This window comes from Lingula anatina, chromosome 1 (genome assembly GCF_051362555.1).
Source record: "Lingula anatina isolate TDL-2025a chromosome 1, LinAna3.0, whole genome shotgun sequence".
NCBI lineage: Eukaryota > Metazoa > Brachiopoda > Lingulata > Lingulida > Lingulidae > Lingula > Lingula anatina.
Window position 1 is genome coordinate 21,974,612 of NC_141767.1, and position 16,693 is coordinate 21,991,304.

Genomic DNA, 16,693 nt, shown 5'->3' on the forward strand with positions numbered 1-16,693 from the left:
AAAAGTTAATTGAATGAATAGATAGCACTCAACATTATAATGATAAATAATGAGCCCAAACAAGGCAATGGACAATATCAAACAATAGAAATAGTATTTTCCCATGATTCCTTGCAGGTTAGAAACATGGCGGAAGAAACAAGAGGCGGAACGTGAGTGCTGCTATGTTTACAATTTACTTTGTGTTGAAGTACAAGTAATTTGCTGTGAGGAGGGACACAGTGATCGAGGAAGCCGATGGGGCTTGCCAATAAACAAATTTTTGCATTTGCATATAAAAATGATGCAAGATAATCCTTAACTTCTGGGCCATCTATCATTTTAAATCTGAACAAATTTTTAAATGCAAATACATACTTTTTTTAACCTCGTCGACTGCCACCAAGAAAAAGAAGCGCTTTGAAAACTACGATGACAGTTGTCTTTGTTAGTTTTATTCTAGGCCACCGTTGCTAGTACAAAAGAAAAATGAGGACTATCACAATTTACATATCAAATATATTCCCAACCGGTTTAAATGAAAGTTTGGAGTACCATCCCAGGAATATTTAACAACGTTGTGATAAGAACTGCCCCTTCATATGAGCTTGATCATTAATTGGTACATAACCTCTGATGAAAAACAGCTGGTGGTAGGGGATGGATTTAAATATCTAAGGAATGCAACATGTAGCTAAGTACACTGTAGCATTATTAGTGCCCTTCATGTGTTCATAGGTTTATTGGTCCTAATGTTCTTTCCAAAATTTCATTCTTACATAAGTTAAAATGCATTCTCTTTTAACAGTATCAATAGTGTAAACCATTTCTGTTTGAATTATTCTGGTAGTCTTTACCAAGGTAACTTAATTAACTTACCAACAAACCATTGAACAGAAACATAAAAAAAGTTTAGGAACAGTAAACCCTTGAACAAATGGTCTTGGCCCAATTGATTTTGTAGTTATGTAATCTTTAGACTATTGAGCAGCAGAACTATGTTGTTCATCTTTAAGACAGGGTCAACATCGAAACAACTGTGATTTTCATCTGTTAAAATGGTAATTAACTTGATGAGAAGAATTGGATGGACCACTCCTGATATGCCAACTATCACTCAACATGAACAGCAAATGTTTTTTTCTTGAGAACTTATAGAAGTCAATGTTTTGATTTATATCCCTGGTTGAGATTGAAAACTCATGATAGTCTGTATAGGGTTTCATGCAAACCATGCGTGCTGGGGTAGACTTAAATAAACTATCAATTTTCTTGACAAATGCAGTGTCAAGACTCATTGACTACTTTCCTTCAGCAGTAGAACATTGATTTTTCTTCCTCTTTTGTGTTTCAGAAATAAAAGGCCAAGTAACAGTTCTACCTGCAAAGAAATTGAAGATGGAATAAAACAGATACTCTGTATAAACACACCAGTTACTGAAGATGACAAGAAACAGAGTGGTAACATATCAGTAGACAGTAAACACGGAGAGGATAACAAGACAAACTTTAGACAAGATAAAAAGAAAAAAGAAAAGAAGAAAAATGCCCAAAACATGGCTTGCATTACACAAGATGAACAGTCTTCTAAGTCAAAACAGAAAAAACAAAAGCTGAAGAAGAGCAAGCAAGTTGAAGGGGATGAACCTGAAAAAAATGCTAAATTGCCAGTTGAAGAAGTTAGTCAAAAGTCTTCCAAGTCTGAAAGAGTGCCTACTGCAGGTAGGAAACCTCTTGAGCATATGGAAATTATCTGTAATTCAGTTGAAGTAATTGTTTTTAAGCCTTCTTTTATAATGAGTTCATAACTGGATATGTCTATTAGTAGTCAGACAACACCCTTGTGTCCATCTGAAAACCTGTGTATCTTGCCCACTGATGTTTCACCTGACTGTTAGTAATTATGATGAGAGAGGAAAAGCCACAGCAAAACATGAATTAATACAGGAGAGCCACAGTGCCTGTTATGATTATTCTCTTTATTAATACCTACATTTTTTGATGTATTCTTTTCCCATGAGTAAATAAATCTGGAGATAAGACCAAGCATTGACCTCTCAATCAGGTGAAACATCAGTGGCTGGCAGAAGTCCATATGAGGAGCTGTTAGTTTGTTCTAAAACTCCCAACACAGGCTTCAAATTTCTGCCTCTTGTTCGAAATTAGGCTACACAGAAAACTTCAATATATCTGAATCTATAAATCTATAAAGGTTCACTTCTGGATATGCTTTATATTTGTTATTATCATTAGTGAAGAGTTTCAAAATAAATCATCTTTTAAAAATAAGTCTTTTAATTAACTTGATAAATGAGAGAATACTTTTGTCACACATTACCTTGCATTCAAGAAATAGCTTGGAGAAAATGGGTCAAAGGAGGTGTGTTCAAACTTTTCTTGTTGAATTATTTAACCCAGTATACCCTTTGATTTGTATGAAAAAAAGCACTTCCAAGAAGTGACTGAAATTATCAAGCACATTGTATGTGCATCTCAAATAAGTATAAGTTTGAGTTCCACAACCTGTTCCACAAGTTATTGACTGTGTAGATGTGAAAACTATGATTTACACATTTTACAGTTTAACATATTGGTACTGTCGTAAGATACATTCATGCCAGGTATAACAGCACTAGATTGTCTATAAGACATTAATAAACCACCAATTTTGTTGTCTGAGGCCACTCTCAACTTAAAAACTACTTACAGATAGTCTTTTGGGGTGCAGCTATTTGAAGGGTGAGCAGTTTGTTTTTCCAGTGATCATGTCAAAACCCTGAGCAGGTGGAAAAATACACTTGGTGTGGCTTGAGACAGTGCTTATGCTGGTGGATAGAAATGACGTTTGAAATAAATAATTAATGACAAACCCATGTGTTTATAACATTTTAGAGACAGAAGAGAGGCATCTTTGGGAAAGCAGTGATTTTGTAAAACCAAGCGAGGAGGAATTGAAAAAATTGGAACTAGAGCATATATTTCCCTTGAAAAAGGTAATCTTCTCATCTCCAGGTCTGCATTTTCATTAGAATGCAATGTAGTGAACTTTTTAACTGACATTCACATGAATAAGATGAGAAAAAGAAATAGATGAGACTGATATGGGGTAGTTTGAGTTTTGCATGTTGGTGTTAGTCACCTTAGGTACACTTTGAAATTAGGTTTGCAAAATTGTTATTCACAGATTTATATATTATTATGAACAGACACTATGTGTCTGAACATTTTGTAAATAACTCCTTTGAATTAAATATCATTTTCAGACTATCTGTATTCTAAGAAAATGTATCAAAATTTCTTTGAGAAAATAGAAAAGAAATGTCACAGAATGGATGTGACTCTGACATTTCAATTTCTGGTTGCATTTTTTATTCTTCCATGCTGATATATACAGCTGTCCAGATGCAGGCCAGCTTTGTAATTTTCAAACCACTATCATATTGCATCCTTTTTAGCCTTCATTGTTCTCTCATTTGAGTTACCTTTGAAAATCATAAATATTCATTAACAGAATTGCTGAATTTCATGAAAGAACTTTAAACTTTAAGGTCTATTGTCTAATGTCTTATTAACAATAGAACAATGCCTGAAGTACTCTTTCTGAAGTAATACATAGAATGTGTGTAAATGCATAGAGTTGGCAACGTTACCCTGCTCTATATCTGAATGCATGTATGGAATGTATTAACTGGTCTATATAGATGCACATATAAAAGCCTAACCTTGGTTTTGATGACATGTATGTAAAGAACCATGAGAAAATAATAGATGCTTTTCCCACATAGGTAATTTTATTTGAGTAGCATATAATCTACCATTTTACAAGGAATTGAAGTAAAAATTCAGGTGCATGATTAACTACAAGAAAAAAATATGAAGAGTCATTAAAAACCCAAAAGATAAGTCTGTAGGATCAACTTTATTAGGTAGCTGGTGTTTGCAAATGTGGCTATCGTGCTCACAACGAGAATCGTGATTGTATTGCTGTTGTGGCATTGCTTATCAAGATAGTCTGCAAAAGTCCAAAGTTCAGGCCACAAAAAGTTAATCTGTAATTTATGCTGTTATTGCAGTATTGATGTATATCAGTGTACATTTTTAGAAGTTAGATTATTTTAAAGGTTATGTATTTAAATGTATATTATGTTTCAGAAATCTGTACGGTTTCCTAAAGCCAGGTTTTTCTGCCGACTCTGCGAATATCATTGTGACACTCTCCAGATATGTGCAAATCACGCAAAGGACAACAGACACAGAAGGCTTAAAGGGGTAAACCAAAGAGACTTGAAAAAAAATGTTGCAGGGGTTTAATGAAATGTTTGAAAATGTCATACCTCTCTGTTTGAAAGAAGCATTATATGGAAGATTGAATTGTGGTAGAAAATGCAGATTTTTATGATAAATTATGTATTGTTGTAGTCCGGCAGTCAGGTTAACTTACTGTTAAGGTAACTGCATGGGTGAAAGTTTTCAGGACGTGCCTGATTTCACAATTTTTGCGATGAGAAATTGCTAGCACCATTTTCAGGATTTTTCTTTTTTACAACTTTCACCCATTAGAGAAAGTAGATAGTTGTTTCCTTTTTCATTTCTGATTTGAAAAAAAAAAATAAAAAATAAAAAAAATAACCATTTATAGAGGTTTTTTGGTGTGAAATGGTTTCCAGAAATTATTTGCATTTAGATTAAAAATAATGCATACAGCTCTAGATAGAAATGATTTGGATTAAAATTCAAGCTGATTAATTAATTTGTCCTCCCCTTTTTATGAAAAGCTGAAGGAATCTAATACCATGCTAAGGCACTTGGCTCCTCCTTCATCTGCACATCTACAAGCAGTGGACAAAGCTCTAAATAAAGTGCTAGAGAAACAGGCTTTGACACCACAAGATATACAGAAGAGGGAAAATATTACCAAGTCTCTGGAGGAAGTGATTCAAACAAAGTTACCTGGTGAGTTTATTTTACTTGTGCAGTCTAAATGTTTGATCATTATTTCCATTGTCAGGAATAGCTGAATATGAAAGAATATTTAAGAATGATTAATGCTGCATGATAAGCCATTTAGAGAGTGCATTCTATAAAGTGTCTGTGGTAATTGAAAAGCACTTCTCATTTGTTATTAATTATTTTCCTATCACTGTATATTGAAAAGAACCTAAGGGTTTGCTTAATGAAATTTCCCGTACAAATAATTAGTTTTTCAATTCAGATGTGTATCTGCGTTTGTATGGCAGCTCAGTGAATGGATTTGGCTTGAAGTCAAGTGATTTGAACATCGATGTTGTTGTGGGCAGCAATGCTAATATTGCATATGTTTTAATGACAGCCTATGAACTACTTAAGGAAAGTCGTGAGTTCTTGATCATTCAAAATTTTTTGCATTTAAACTCCTGTGGTTGCTACTTAAGATAACACCTGAATTTTTTTTAAATAAAAAGGTCTTTAAGGTATATTTAATGTTATGTGTAATTTGTAGACCTTTAAGAATGGTGTAAAGCTGTGGAGAAACCTTTTTCAAGTCAAATAGTTGGTTTTCTAATCTATTGTAGCACTGTTTAACCAGGCTGTGAGTGATTTTTCTGCCAAGATTCCTTCCATCTATGTCCCTATTGATGGAGAGACTGCTAGGTGCCAACTCACTGTTCATAATGAGCTTTCCTTTGAAACCAGCCAGCTACTCCAGCTCTATTCCAGAATAGATAATAGGGTTGGAAAACTTGGTATTTTGTTCAAATACTGGGCAAAGGTATGTACTTTATTAGTCTATCTATAGTGGGTTTACCTTATGCTTTAGCTTGTCTCTTGTTTTTTTAAGACAGAGCCCACATTTACTTTTCAATCATAAACTCTGGGCAGTGTGCACATAGCATAAAATGGGTATTTTTAGCAACCATTTCTTTTTATTAGGCAGCTGAAGGAAAAAAGCTTGCATGCTTAAGCAGGGAATGACACTTGGTTTTACAATATATGTCACTGTTGCTTCTACTTCAGTTGTGTAAAGCAGACCGTCAAGATGCAGGGTCCTTGCCATCATATGCATTCAGTTTGTTGACTGTGTTCTTCTTACAACAACACAACCCACCAGTGTTACCAGTTTTACAAGAAGTAGGTCAACATTTTTTTTAAGGCTTTCAAATTTGATCTGACTTATTCTTGCTTTATCTACATGAAAGGAAGAAGGATTTTTTCACACTGTGCCATCTATAGAAATTATCCTGACACCGAATTCATAAATGATGGCTGAGTAGTTTTCTGTCCTCTCCAAAGTTTTTGTCATCTTCAATTTCCAATTTGTAAAATTAAAAACTTTTGAAGCATGATTAAATTGTAAAATTAATTCCCATGTTTCCATGCAGAGCAGCTTACATATTGCTTGTTAATGAATTGTTGTTAATGAATTTAATGACAATAATTGAAAATATAAATTTGATGTGTGTTTTGTGAATGGAGGCTTCTTAGTTTGGTTTTGGTTGTATTTTGCTCGTTGTCTCTATTTTTCATTAAATGGATTTCATTCTGGGAAGTTTTTGAAAAAGAAAAATTGATTTAAAATACATAGTGATATGAATTCTTGTTGTGCTATGTATTGTTGTACAGGTTCTTCCAAAAGGATGCAAAGAAAGACCACAAAAGAAGATAGATGGCAAGAATTGTTGGTATTTTGAAGATGTAGACAATTTGGTACGCAGGGGTAGAGATTTTGTGATAAAAATGATGTAAAGGCAAAAATGAAGAAAAAAGAAGATTAAATCAAAAATAATTTTGATTTTTCACTTCTATCTGCAAAACTGACAAATAAATACTATTATTTATCAGGTTTTATGAGCAGACATTTGTTAAAATCGAAAGCTGGTTCACTAAACAAAAAAAATTTGAGGTTGATTTTTTAGCTTGTTCAGATATTAGCTATTAACATATCAACCCCTACAACATATTATCTACCTTAACAGGATATGTCAGAAGTATTCTTAATTCATTTTCAGTCAAGTGTATGGACCAGCAAGAACACCCAGTCCCTGGCAGAGCTCTGGTTGGAAATGCTCAAATTTTACAGCCTGAATTTTGACATAGGAAATTATGTAGTTTGTGTCAGACAGAAACAACTTGTCACTAGAGATGAGAAGAAGTGGTCAAGCAAGAAATTAGCCATAGAAGGTTTGTTTTAATTAATAAAACTACTTTGGTAATTGTCAGGCCTACCCATCTACCAGACTCGGCACCTACGGATCCAGAATAAACCGGTATATCAGACCACACTACCCGTTTTCAAGGTGTGTGTCAGATCGCATTACAGAGTATCATTCCCCATCACAAATTTTGTAAGCCTACCTGTCATTCGGGTATCGTGCCTCGTTTTTGTCAAGTAGGAGTCGTATGAATACAACAACATGGAAATCGGCAATCCTCGGCTCATTCCGCAAGCTCCATACTATTGTCGAGTGTGGAGACATCGGAGTAGTTCCGAGTGACAACATGGCGACAGATGACTCACTGAATCTCGTCCAGAAAATATTTAACCCCCGACAGAATATGCTTCCGCTATCAAAATTAGGTCTACTTTTCTAAATGAATATATAAGTTTGCAAGTTCTTATTTACAAAACATCATTGGTTATGTTCGAACCTAAATTTTATGTTAAAAATTGCGGTATTGTCAGATTTTTAGCATAAACAGGGAAATTTGCAGCAGCGCATGAATCTAGATGAGATGCACTACTTTCCAACCCCGCTTTAGACCACAGTGGAAGTGAAGAACAAAAGATTCAGACGTGGTGTAACTCGCATAACCGCACATCTCACATGAATGCGTTATAACCCGCTAATGGACCCATGGTCTAAATAAGATAGATCCCTTGTCAGCCAGGGTTATGTGACATCCACTCGTGCTTCGCACTCGTGTATGCCACATAACCCTCGCTGACTCGGGGTCTATCTATTACTACGATCATCGCTATCACATCGCGCTCCAGGCAATGTGGTGGCTGATACTCTGTAATGCGATCTGACACACACCTTGAAAACGGGTAGTGTGGTCATATATACCGGTTTATTCTGGATCAGTAGGTGCCCAGTCTGGTAGTTGGTTAGGCCTGATTGTATTCTTTGTAGAAAAGAAAACTTCATTTGGATAGTACAGTGACCAGTTGGAAGCTCTACAACCATAAATACCAAATATTAACATTTTGATACCTTATTATTTGTTTGTTTTTCTTATGATGATTTTTCTATCTCTAGACCCATTTTCTGTGAAGAGGAATGTTACAAGGTCAGTAAGCCACAGTCAAATATTCGAATACATCTATGACAGACTGAGGGCTGCCTATAAGTACTTTGGAAGTCCACAATTCAAAGATGGAATCAAACCCAAAATGAACAGCTCTAAGGAAGGCAAGTCAAAAAATAAGATCTCAGAAAAAGGTAAGGAGTATGCAGTAACGAATGACTTAATTGGATTTATTTAAAAAGGATCCCTTACATTTTTCAGAATAATGCTTTGTTATAATTGCCAATAAGGTATGATTCAAAAGTTTTGAAATGTCATTTTTGTGTATGTCACAAAATGTGTTCTTATAAAAAACTGGAGATGATAAATCTTTACAACATATTATATTGGAATAAGTTAAGTGTTTGGAATTAACTAGGGACTAGTATATGAACATTAACCCATTATGATAATGCACTTTAGGAAATTTAATATTTCTGTTCATTTTTGATGACAGCATCTAGTTTTCTTATGTGCTGGGTCTTGTATTAGACAGAGGAATCGAATATTAAGATCGAAAAGTAACACACAGCTTTATTTAGCTGTAACAACCATAATAATATGTCAGCATTTATTTATGTAATGGAATTGATATCAAATTATCTGCTTCATTATTCCAGTGAGTCAACACCTTAAAACAGAAAAGCAGAATATCAGCACATATGCAGAAGAGGTAGTAGAGGAAATAGTGAGTGGTGCCATGCAAAAAGTTTCAGACTCTGATACTAGAGCACAGCAAATGCAGTATAAAGAACCGTATTCAGAACCTTCACAAATTGTGCACTGTGATTCTCTAGGGGAGTTTGCTGCAGGTTTGGTGCAATCTATTATTCAGGATGCCTTGATGATACGTCACAAGGAATTCAAACTTTCCTCTAATGGTGAAAGGGACCATGGGTGTTTCACTGAGGATGTGAATGAAAAGAAAATGTCCCTAGGAACTTTAGAGAATGAGATTGGTAAAAATAAAACAAGTGACACCAATAGAAATTATACATACATTGAAAAGGAAAAAGGAAATGATGGAAGCAGGAATGAAAAGAACACAAGTGATGAGTTGAAACATAATCTAGATGCTCAGGGTGCTCTTGTAGGAAGCAAAGATCAAAAGTCTTCAGACAGAGAGTCAGAAAAACTAGATGTTGAAGATTACAACTATGTTTTCAGTGAAGAAACTCTAACAGATGGAAAGGTATACATATAAATTGTTTTGTATTTGACATGAAACATATAAATCAAAAAAGGATATTCATAATTGCCACATAACTGGTAAAAATTCTAAGTAAGTTGCCAGCAGTGCTGTCAGTTAATAGCGAAAATAGGGAAGAATATTGCTTTTAATTTCTGTTTTGAATTTGATATTTTTCTCAATGCTGTTGTAGGGACCAGGAGTGATGTGTGCAATATGCCTTCAAGAGGGACATCTTAAACAACACTGTCCTGAGGAGACCCTACCTGAGCTCCAACCTCTTCCTCCTCTCACAAAACCTTACATCAAACTGCTGGACAGTGTACTTCAGCAGGTGCCTGGTAAGTGTGCTTACTTGAGTGGTAAAGAGATCAATTTTTAGATAATTTTTAATGAAGTTACTAAGTTTTTATTGGTTTTTATGCCATTTTGTGGAGTATTTCTTGCTTTCAACAGTTAAGGGTATTGTAGTAAAGAAAAAACTAATTATCGTGATAATGGGCATATATAAAATAAAGTTATGATGAAAAAATTCAGACTTGAAAGCATTTGTTTCATGTCTTTGTTCTTGACCTTGCTTCAGATGACTTTGCACCCACAGACAGAGAAGTAAATGAAAGAAACCAAATCCTGAGGGAGTTGGAGGATTACATACGGGAGCAGTACCCCAATGCCAGGCTCCAACTCTTTGGCTCTTCCTGTAATGGCTTTGGGTTCCAGCATAGTGACCTCGACATCTGTATGACCTTTGTTAATCACAAAACAGCAGAGGTAGGCTGGTGGATCTTTTTGCACTGTTTTAAATCAGTGGTATTTTTGTGTTTATATTTGTTTATATATGTATTAATGATGAAGAAAGCCTTAGTTATTGAAATATTCGATGTGAATATGACTCACTAAAAAACATTTAACCTTGCCTATCATGGTATTTATCAGTTTGTCATTTATATGAACTTCAGGGTATAAACTGTGTAGAAATCATTGAGGACTTGGCAAAGATCCTAAAGAAACACAGAGGCGTGTATAATGTTATCGCCATCACCACTGCCAAGGTCCCTATTGTCAAATTCAAGCACAGGAAGAGCCAGCTAGAGGCAGATATTAGTTTGTACAATACGTTGGTGAGTGGGTGTACTAGATACAGGGAAATTCATGAGCTTTGAAAATGATTTTGCATTTTCTGTCACAGCTGATATGAATAAATAAAAAGTCTTTGACTGTGTTGTAAATTTTTTATTTCGTAGACGTGCCTTTAACACATAGATGTTGCTAAGTACCAATGAGAATAGGATTATATACTTTTTTTTCAAAATGACAAAGTGTGGTATTTTAAATGCTTGTTAAGTATGTAGACCACATCTTGTTTAATTTATTTCAGGACAAGTAATGCTTTTTGATCATATTTTAACAGATAAAGAGAATTTAAACAAATTGCCCAGCTTTAAGATAGACTGTTCGCTGCTTGAACTAGCCATGCCAATAATGACTGGACTGGTAGCTGCTAAATCCTTGGTTTGAAAGGATGGCTGAATTCAAAGCCAAAACTTCAGCATATTTTAATTATCCCAGAGAAAAATACCATTTTCCCCTGGAAAATGTGTAAAGTAACTAATTTAAGTAAGAGTTTTTCGTGGGTAAAATGATACACTGTGTACTTTCAAGATAAAATTTTAATCAGCTTTAATTACTATGCAGGCCCAGCATAACACCCGGCTGCTGCAGCTGTACTCTGAGTTAGATGAAAGAGTGAAGATTATTGGCTATGTCATGAAGGTCTTTGCAAAGGTATGGGACCTGCTGTTAACTCTGTGCCTCAGGCCACATCCAAAGCATGTTAGGCTTTTCATTTTTATTACAAGTGTTACCTTTTCAGGGGCGGATTGAAACTGTCTTCTGGGTCTTCTGGAAGACGGTCAGATTTTCAAGTTTACATTGATGGGTATCAAATTTTTTCTGTGGGAAGACGGTCAAAAATAGAGGATGGATCAACAAAGATAATTTGGATGACTGTCAGAAAATATTTCTAGATCTGCCCCTGCTTTTTTTTATAAATGTAACCAAAAGATGTATTGATTTTGGAACTAGCATTAACTAACTCTTCACAAAAAATTGTGGATTTCAAAGTTAAGTACCATTTGTTTTGTGAGACACAAAACAAATGTTTGTTATGCGTATGATTTCATGATAAAAAATGTGTATGTGGCATTTTCTTTTAACTCTGTACTATGTGGTATTTAACTCTGTTAGGGTTGGTGGTGTATAGAATATAGTGTGTAATTCTAACTGTCTAGCAGGGGAAGCCTTTCATTGTCCTGTCATTGTTTCAGATCTGTGATATAGGTGATGCCAGCAGGGGGAGCCTCTCTTCCTATGCCTATGTCTTGATGGTCCTGTATTTTCTACAGCAAAGAAAGCCACCAGTCATACCTGTGCTGCAAGAGGTGGGGATCATGTGTGCATAAGAGTGAAAAAATCTTTACTTCAGAAATATTTTGTGTCTGTGTCGGCACTCTTTTGAGCATCTGTGGCTGCTTTCAGTTAGTTTGTAAAGATTTGGTAAATGTGGCATTAGTACTTTTTCTTCTTTGCTTAAACTACACTATATAACTTGGATATTGGAATTTAGACTTTGGATCCTATTTGAGCTCAGTAAAATTTCATCTTTTTTCTCAGATGTATGATCCCAGTACCAGTAAGCCTGAGGTTATAGTGGATGGCTGTAATGCTTGGTTCTTCCAGAATGTCAGCCACAGAACTTTGGTAGGTTTTGTGACAATTTTTAAAAGATATTGGCAGTTATTCTTGATATGCTATATTCCAGCATACATATAAAGGTTACCAGAGCAGACGGAATATTTGTGGAGGAGTTTCATGTGCTGTTTTCAAGAGATACTAATGAAACTTCATATACTTGATCATACCATTTTTTTTTTTTTGTCAGTTCAAGTTTTACTTTAGAAAAGAATCCATCCCTAACTAAGGGGCACTCTAGGATATTGATAACAATAAATTCTAATAAACATTGAAGGCAGAAGCTGTTAAAACTAAGCATTTAAAGTCCTTAAAGTCCTTCATGCAGTTTTAACTTCCGTTTGACATAATCTTATAATTTAAAACCATATATATGTATGTATGTATGTATGTATGTATGTATGTATGTATGTATGTATTTATGTATTATTTATTTATTTATTTTAATGAAATACCTACCCCCTATTTACTGTTTTTCATCCAGAGCCAGCATTGGTCCAGTGCAGGGCAGAACAGGGAGTCTGTGACAGAGCTCTGGATAGGACTGCTGAGGTTCTACACTGAGGAATTCAACTTTAGAGAGCATGTTATCAGCATCAGGCAGCTCAAACCTCTGACAAGGTTTGAGAAGATGTGGAATGGGACTTGTATTGCTATTGAAGGTATCTTTTTCATAGATGTTAATGGTTTTCAGTCAAGCCTTCACCAAAAGACTCTAATTAAAATTACATATTAATAATGTCATTTATGTTAACTTTTAGAGGTTAAGTCTAATGAAAATGCATATAGATAATTGTGTTTTAAGTCAATTTGCATGTTTTGAATTGTACCGTTTGTTTTAGATCCCTTTGATCTGAGTCACAATCTAGGGGCTGGCTTGTCTAGGAAGAGTAAGTATTTCAACTTATTCTGAAGATATTAAGCTTGAATCTCAAAAGTTAAAAAAAATGTTTTGTCTTTCAATTTTATTTTGATTATGTAGAATAACAAAGAACATTCGTTTTCTGCAAAATTACATTATTTTGAACCTGGTTAGAACTTGTACATATAACTTTTTAGTGAATACCTTTATCCGGAAGGCATTAATCAATGGCCGAAGACACTTTGGAAAACCAGTTAAGGATATCCCACGTGCTTACAGATCAATACAGGTGAGAGCTATGAAATAATCCTTGTAAAGATGTAGAATTTGATATAAGATTTTTAACAGTATTGATACACTAATTTTGCAAATAAGCCTCTTTAAATACAACATAATTTAGAATTTTTAAAATGTTATTTTTAGGACTACTTTTTTGATGTTGACTATCTGACTGATGGCCAACCACCCAATGATAGAGGATGTAGAGTGTGTGGGAAAATAGGACATTTCGCCAAAGAATGCCCCATAGTTGTCAATAGGAAAGAAAGGTATGATGTGTGTGTGTCAAGTTTTTCAGTTAAAGGATTTTTTTACCAATGTCTATACATGTGTTTTGAAGCAGCAGGGTGAGAGTGATATTATAGAAATGGTAGTATTTGATTACTGTTTGCCTCATGAAATAAGTTAATGTGGACTCTCATTAGTCCAAACAATTAAGGGAATCATAGCAGCATGCAGCCCAGCTGGTGGTACTCCTGACTGTCAGCAGTGCCAAAACTTGCATGCCTCATGCAGTGTAAATGAAGTGTATGTAATTGATGTTTATGTCACAGACTGTTTTATGTACATTGAGCAGGGAACAGAGAGAGAGAAAAGAAAGCCAGGAAAGAAAAAAGAAAGCTGACAGAGAAGGGGAAGACGGATCTCATAGAAATGATCAGCAAAGAAATAACAACAATAACAGGAACAGGGGTGGGTGAATCTAGTTTTTCCATATCATTTCTTTTCAAGCGATACCAATTTTTTTCAAACCAGTAAAAACCATTAATGACATATTTTCCCCACATGGATATTTGCTGTATGTCTGTTCTCTTCATACAAATGTATGTGTCATATTTTATACTAGATGGTATTATTTGGACATTTTGTAATTGGGTTAGGCACATTGCATAAATTTTATTAATGCAGCTGTAAGATTGTGAATCGTTTCATTGTTAAATTGTAACCGAATTATAGTCACAAGGTATCCTGTTGGTATTTTTAGGTGGTTCTGCTCCAATTTCTATCCCAAGAGCAGGTCACTATCAAGGTCAGCAAAATACTCCTCCGACACAAAACTCACCTGGAGGACTTCTATTCTACAACTCTTCCATGATGCACTCACCTCCTAACCCGGTAATAAATTCATATAACTTTGACCGTTCTACATGTAGCACAGTGATAGATATGTTATATGAGCGACACTTTGGAAATGTAAAAACAAAAATAAAAAGATAAACATTAGAAAACAAAAATGCATTGTGACCCTAGTCACAATATAGGTTTACAGAGGTTATATATTGCTTCTCCACATGGCTTTGCTCTGTAACTCATGTATTATGTAACTGTTATCGTAATTTTACACTCAAGAAAGAAAAAAGAAGAGATGGTAAAAGAGGAAAATTCTATGTAACAGAGCTGTATTCTATGGTAGCTGACCATTTGATTATTACATTCTGACCTCAGATTATGTATTTAAAAATATCAAGTTAAGATGCATATTTTATGTGAAGAATCTAATACTTTTATCCATTTCCATCTGTGAAGGCCTACAATCAGGTGCCCAGGCAAATCCATCAGTCTCCAGGTAGAGAGTTTTATAACCTCCCTCCGCAAGCACAGCAATTCCCACAGAACCAACAGTACCAGCAGCAGAGGAACCAGCGACATTATCATCAAGGTTCCCCACAGCAGCAGCACCAGCAGCACCAGCATGGAGTGGTACACCAACATCAACAGAATCCGTTCCAGCAAGCACACTGGTATCAGCAAAGACAGCAGTATTTTATGGCACAGAGGCAACAGCAGCATGGACCACAGCAGCAGCAGCAGCAGCAGAAGTTACAGCCACAGAAGCAGGTAATATTAAATTCTAACAATGTCACACCTCTCATGTATAACTTGCCATGTCATCAAAGAAGTGTAGTTTGGTCATGACTGCAGCATTCTGGATTAAATTGGGAGGGTGTTTTAAGTATATGCATTATAGGTTGAATTTAAGTCGAAAGAATTAACATGAAATAAAACAATTAAATGTGTGTGTTTTTTTTCAGTATATGCTACCCACTCGTGGTACAGAACCACCTCAGCAGAGTGGGAGAGCACAATCTTCTGACCCCAGACATATCTCCAGGGAGGACAATACTGGAAACTTAGGTCAGTCACTTCCTCATAGCATATTTAAGCATTGATATTAAAATGATTCCTAGTTAATCTTTGAAGAAATTTTTTACTGTAGCCAATAGGTGGGAACCGTGCTCATGTTTGCTGTTCTCCTCTTGCAGTGATTACTGCCCCTAATATCCGGTACAACCAACAGCAGCAGGTAACACGAGGCTGGCCTCAGGGGGGGAACCCCTGTGGACCCCAGGGAATTAACCCAGGGATGGTGCCTGGGAAGTCAGCACCTGTTGTACAAAGAATATTCAACAGGCGATAGCAGTGTCTGAAAGCATACTGCACTGTTTCTAGACTTCAAACATAATCGTTTGAAAATGATTTTTATTTTTATTATTTTTATTATCATTTTTTATTTGTCAAACTCAGATTGGGACATTTTGAAAATTTTTTAGTGGATGCAGGTTTTGTATTCTTTGTATCGATATTTGTTGAAGAATGCATAGTTTGTATGTCTATACTTTTTAAGTTTCTTTAAACAAAAATTAAGAATTTAAAATAAATATATTTTAGACATTTGTGCTTTCTTGAGATACGGATATCACCACAAAAATTGTAAATCACTTTTACATGATTGTTTAAGAAAACTTGACAATAAGATATATTTGTATGTTTTATAATTTAATTTATTATTTCTTTTAATGAAATATTTGGAGTGCTTTGAATGTGGTAAAAGAGAGTGATAATAAAATGTAATGTAAAAGTCATCTTCCATTATTGTAAGATCTTCTGAAAAATGAAACGGAACAGTATTCATTCTAAGCAAGAGTACATTTTTCAGACCCAGTTCTAAATTATCTGAATTGCTCCTGTTCGCATTTTCATTTGTTCTTTTGCTTTCCCCAGCGAAGGTATTAACTTGGTTTAACTGTGTGGAACTTTATCTTTATAGGGAGCATCAAAAAGGGTGATGGAATTTGTTTTCATTTGTAAAATTATGAAATATGTAAACAAAATATGAAAAAGGACCAGTAATTTGTTTTTTTGACATTTATATGAAATGTGATATCAAAAGCAAAGTAAAAGGATTGGACTCATTTTGCACAACTCGCATAGCGAAAGAAAAACGCCTTATAATTGCCGTTAACTATATTTTAGAGTGCATTTATCAAATGTTTACTTTTATTCCTATTTCTACAAAATTATTTAAAAGCTATACATTTGGTTATAATTGCACTTAAATATCAAGTATGTGTCGGCATTTTCATATC

The 16,693-nt window shown here is 34.9% G+C and overlaps 1 protein-coding gene across 1 annotated transcript; it reads left to right on the forward strand.

The window, feature by feature from the left end:
- The first annotated feature begins 13 nt into the window (after window positions 1-13).
- Window positions 14-16,185, forward strand: LOC106178449 (terminal uridylyltransferase 4). The gene is made up of 27 exons (XM_086999170.1): window positions 14-152; window positions 1,334-1,701; window positions 2,872-2,972; window positions 4,132-4,248; window positions 4,755-4,932; window positions 5,192-5,332; window positions 5,532-5,728; window positions 5,974-6,087; window positions 6,580-6,663; window positions 6,966-7,137; window positions 8,217-8,399; window positions 8,865-9,436; window positions 9,627-9,774; window positions 10,017-10,204; window positions 10,393-10,554; window positions 11,129-11,218; window positions 11,761-11,874; window positions 12,107-12,193; window positions 12,669-12,846; window positions 13,027-13,074; window positions 13,244-13,335; window positions 13,470-13,594; window positions 13,903-14,018; window positions 14,311-14,441; window positions 14,853-15,164; window positions 15,359-15,461; window positions 15,590-16,185. The coding sequence occupies exons 1-27, from the start codon at window positions 40-42 to the stop codon at window positions 15,742-15,744; spliced, it is 4,389 nt and encodes a 1,462-aa protein (XP_086855296.1). The 5' UTR covers window positions 14-39; the 3' UTR covers window positions 15,745-16,185.
- The last annotated feature ends 508 nt before the right edge of the window (window positions 16,186-16,693 follow it).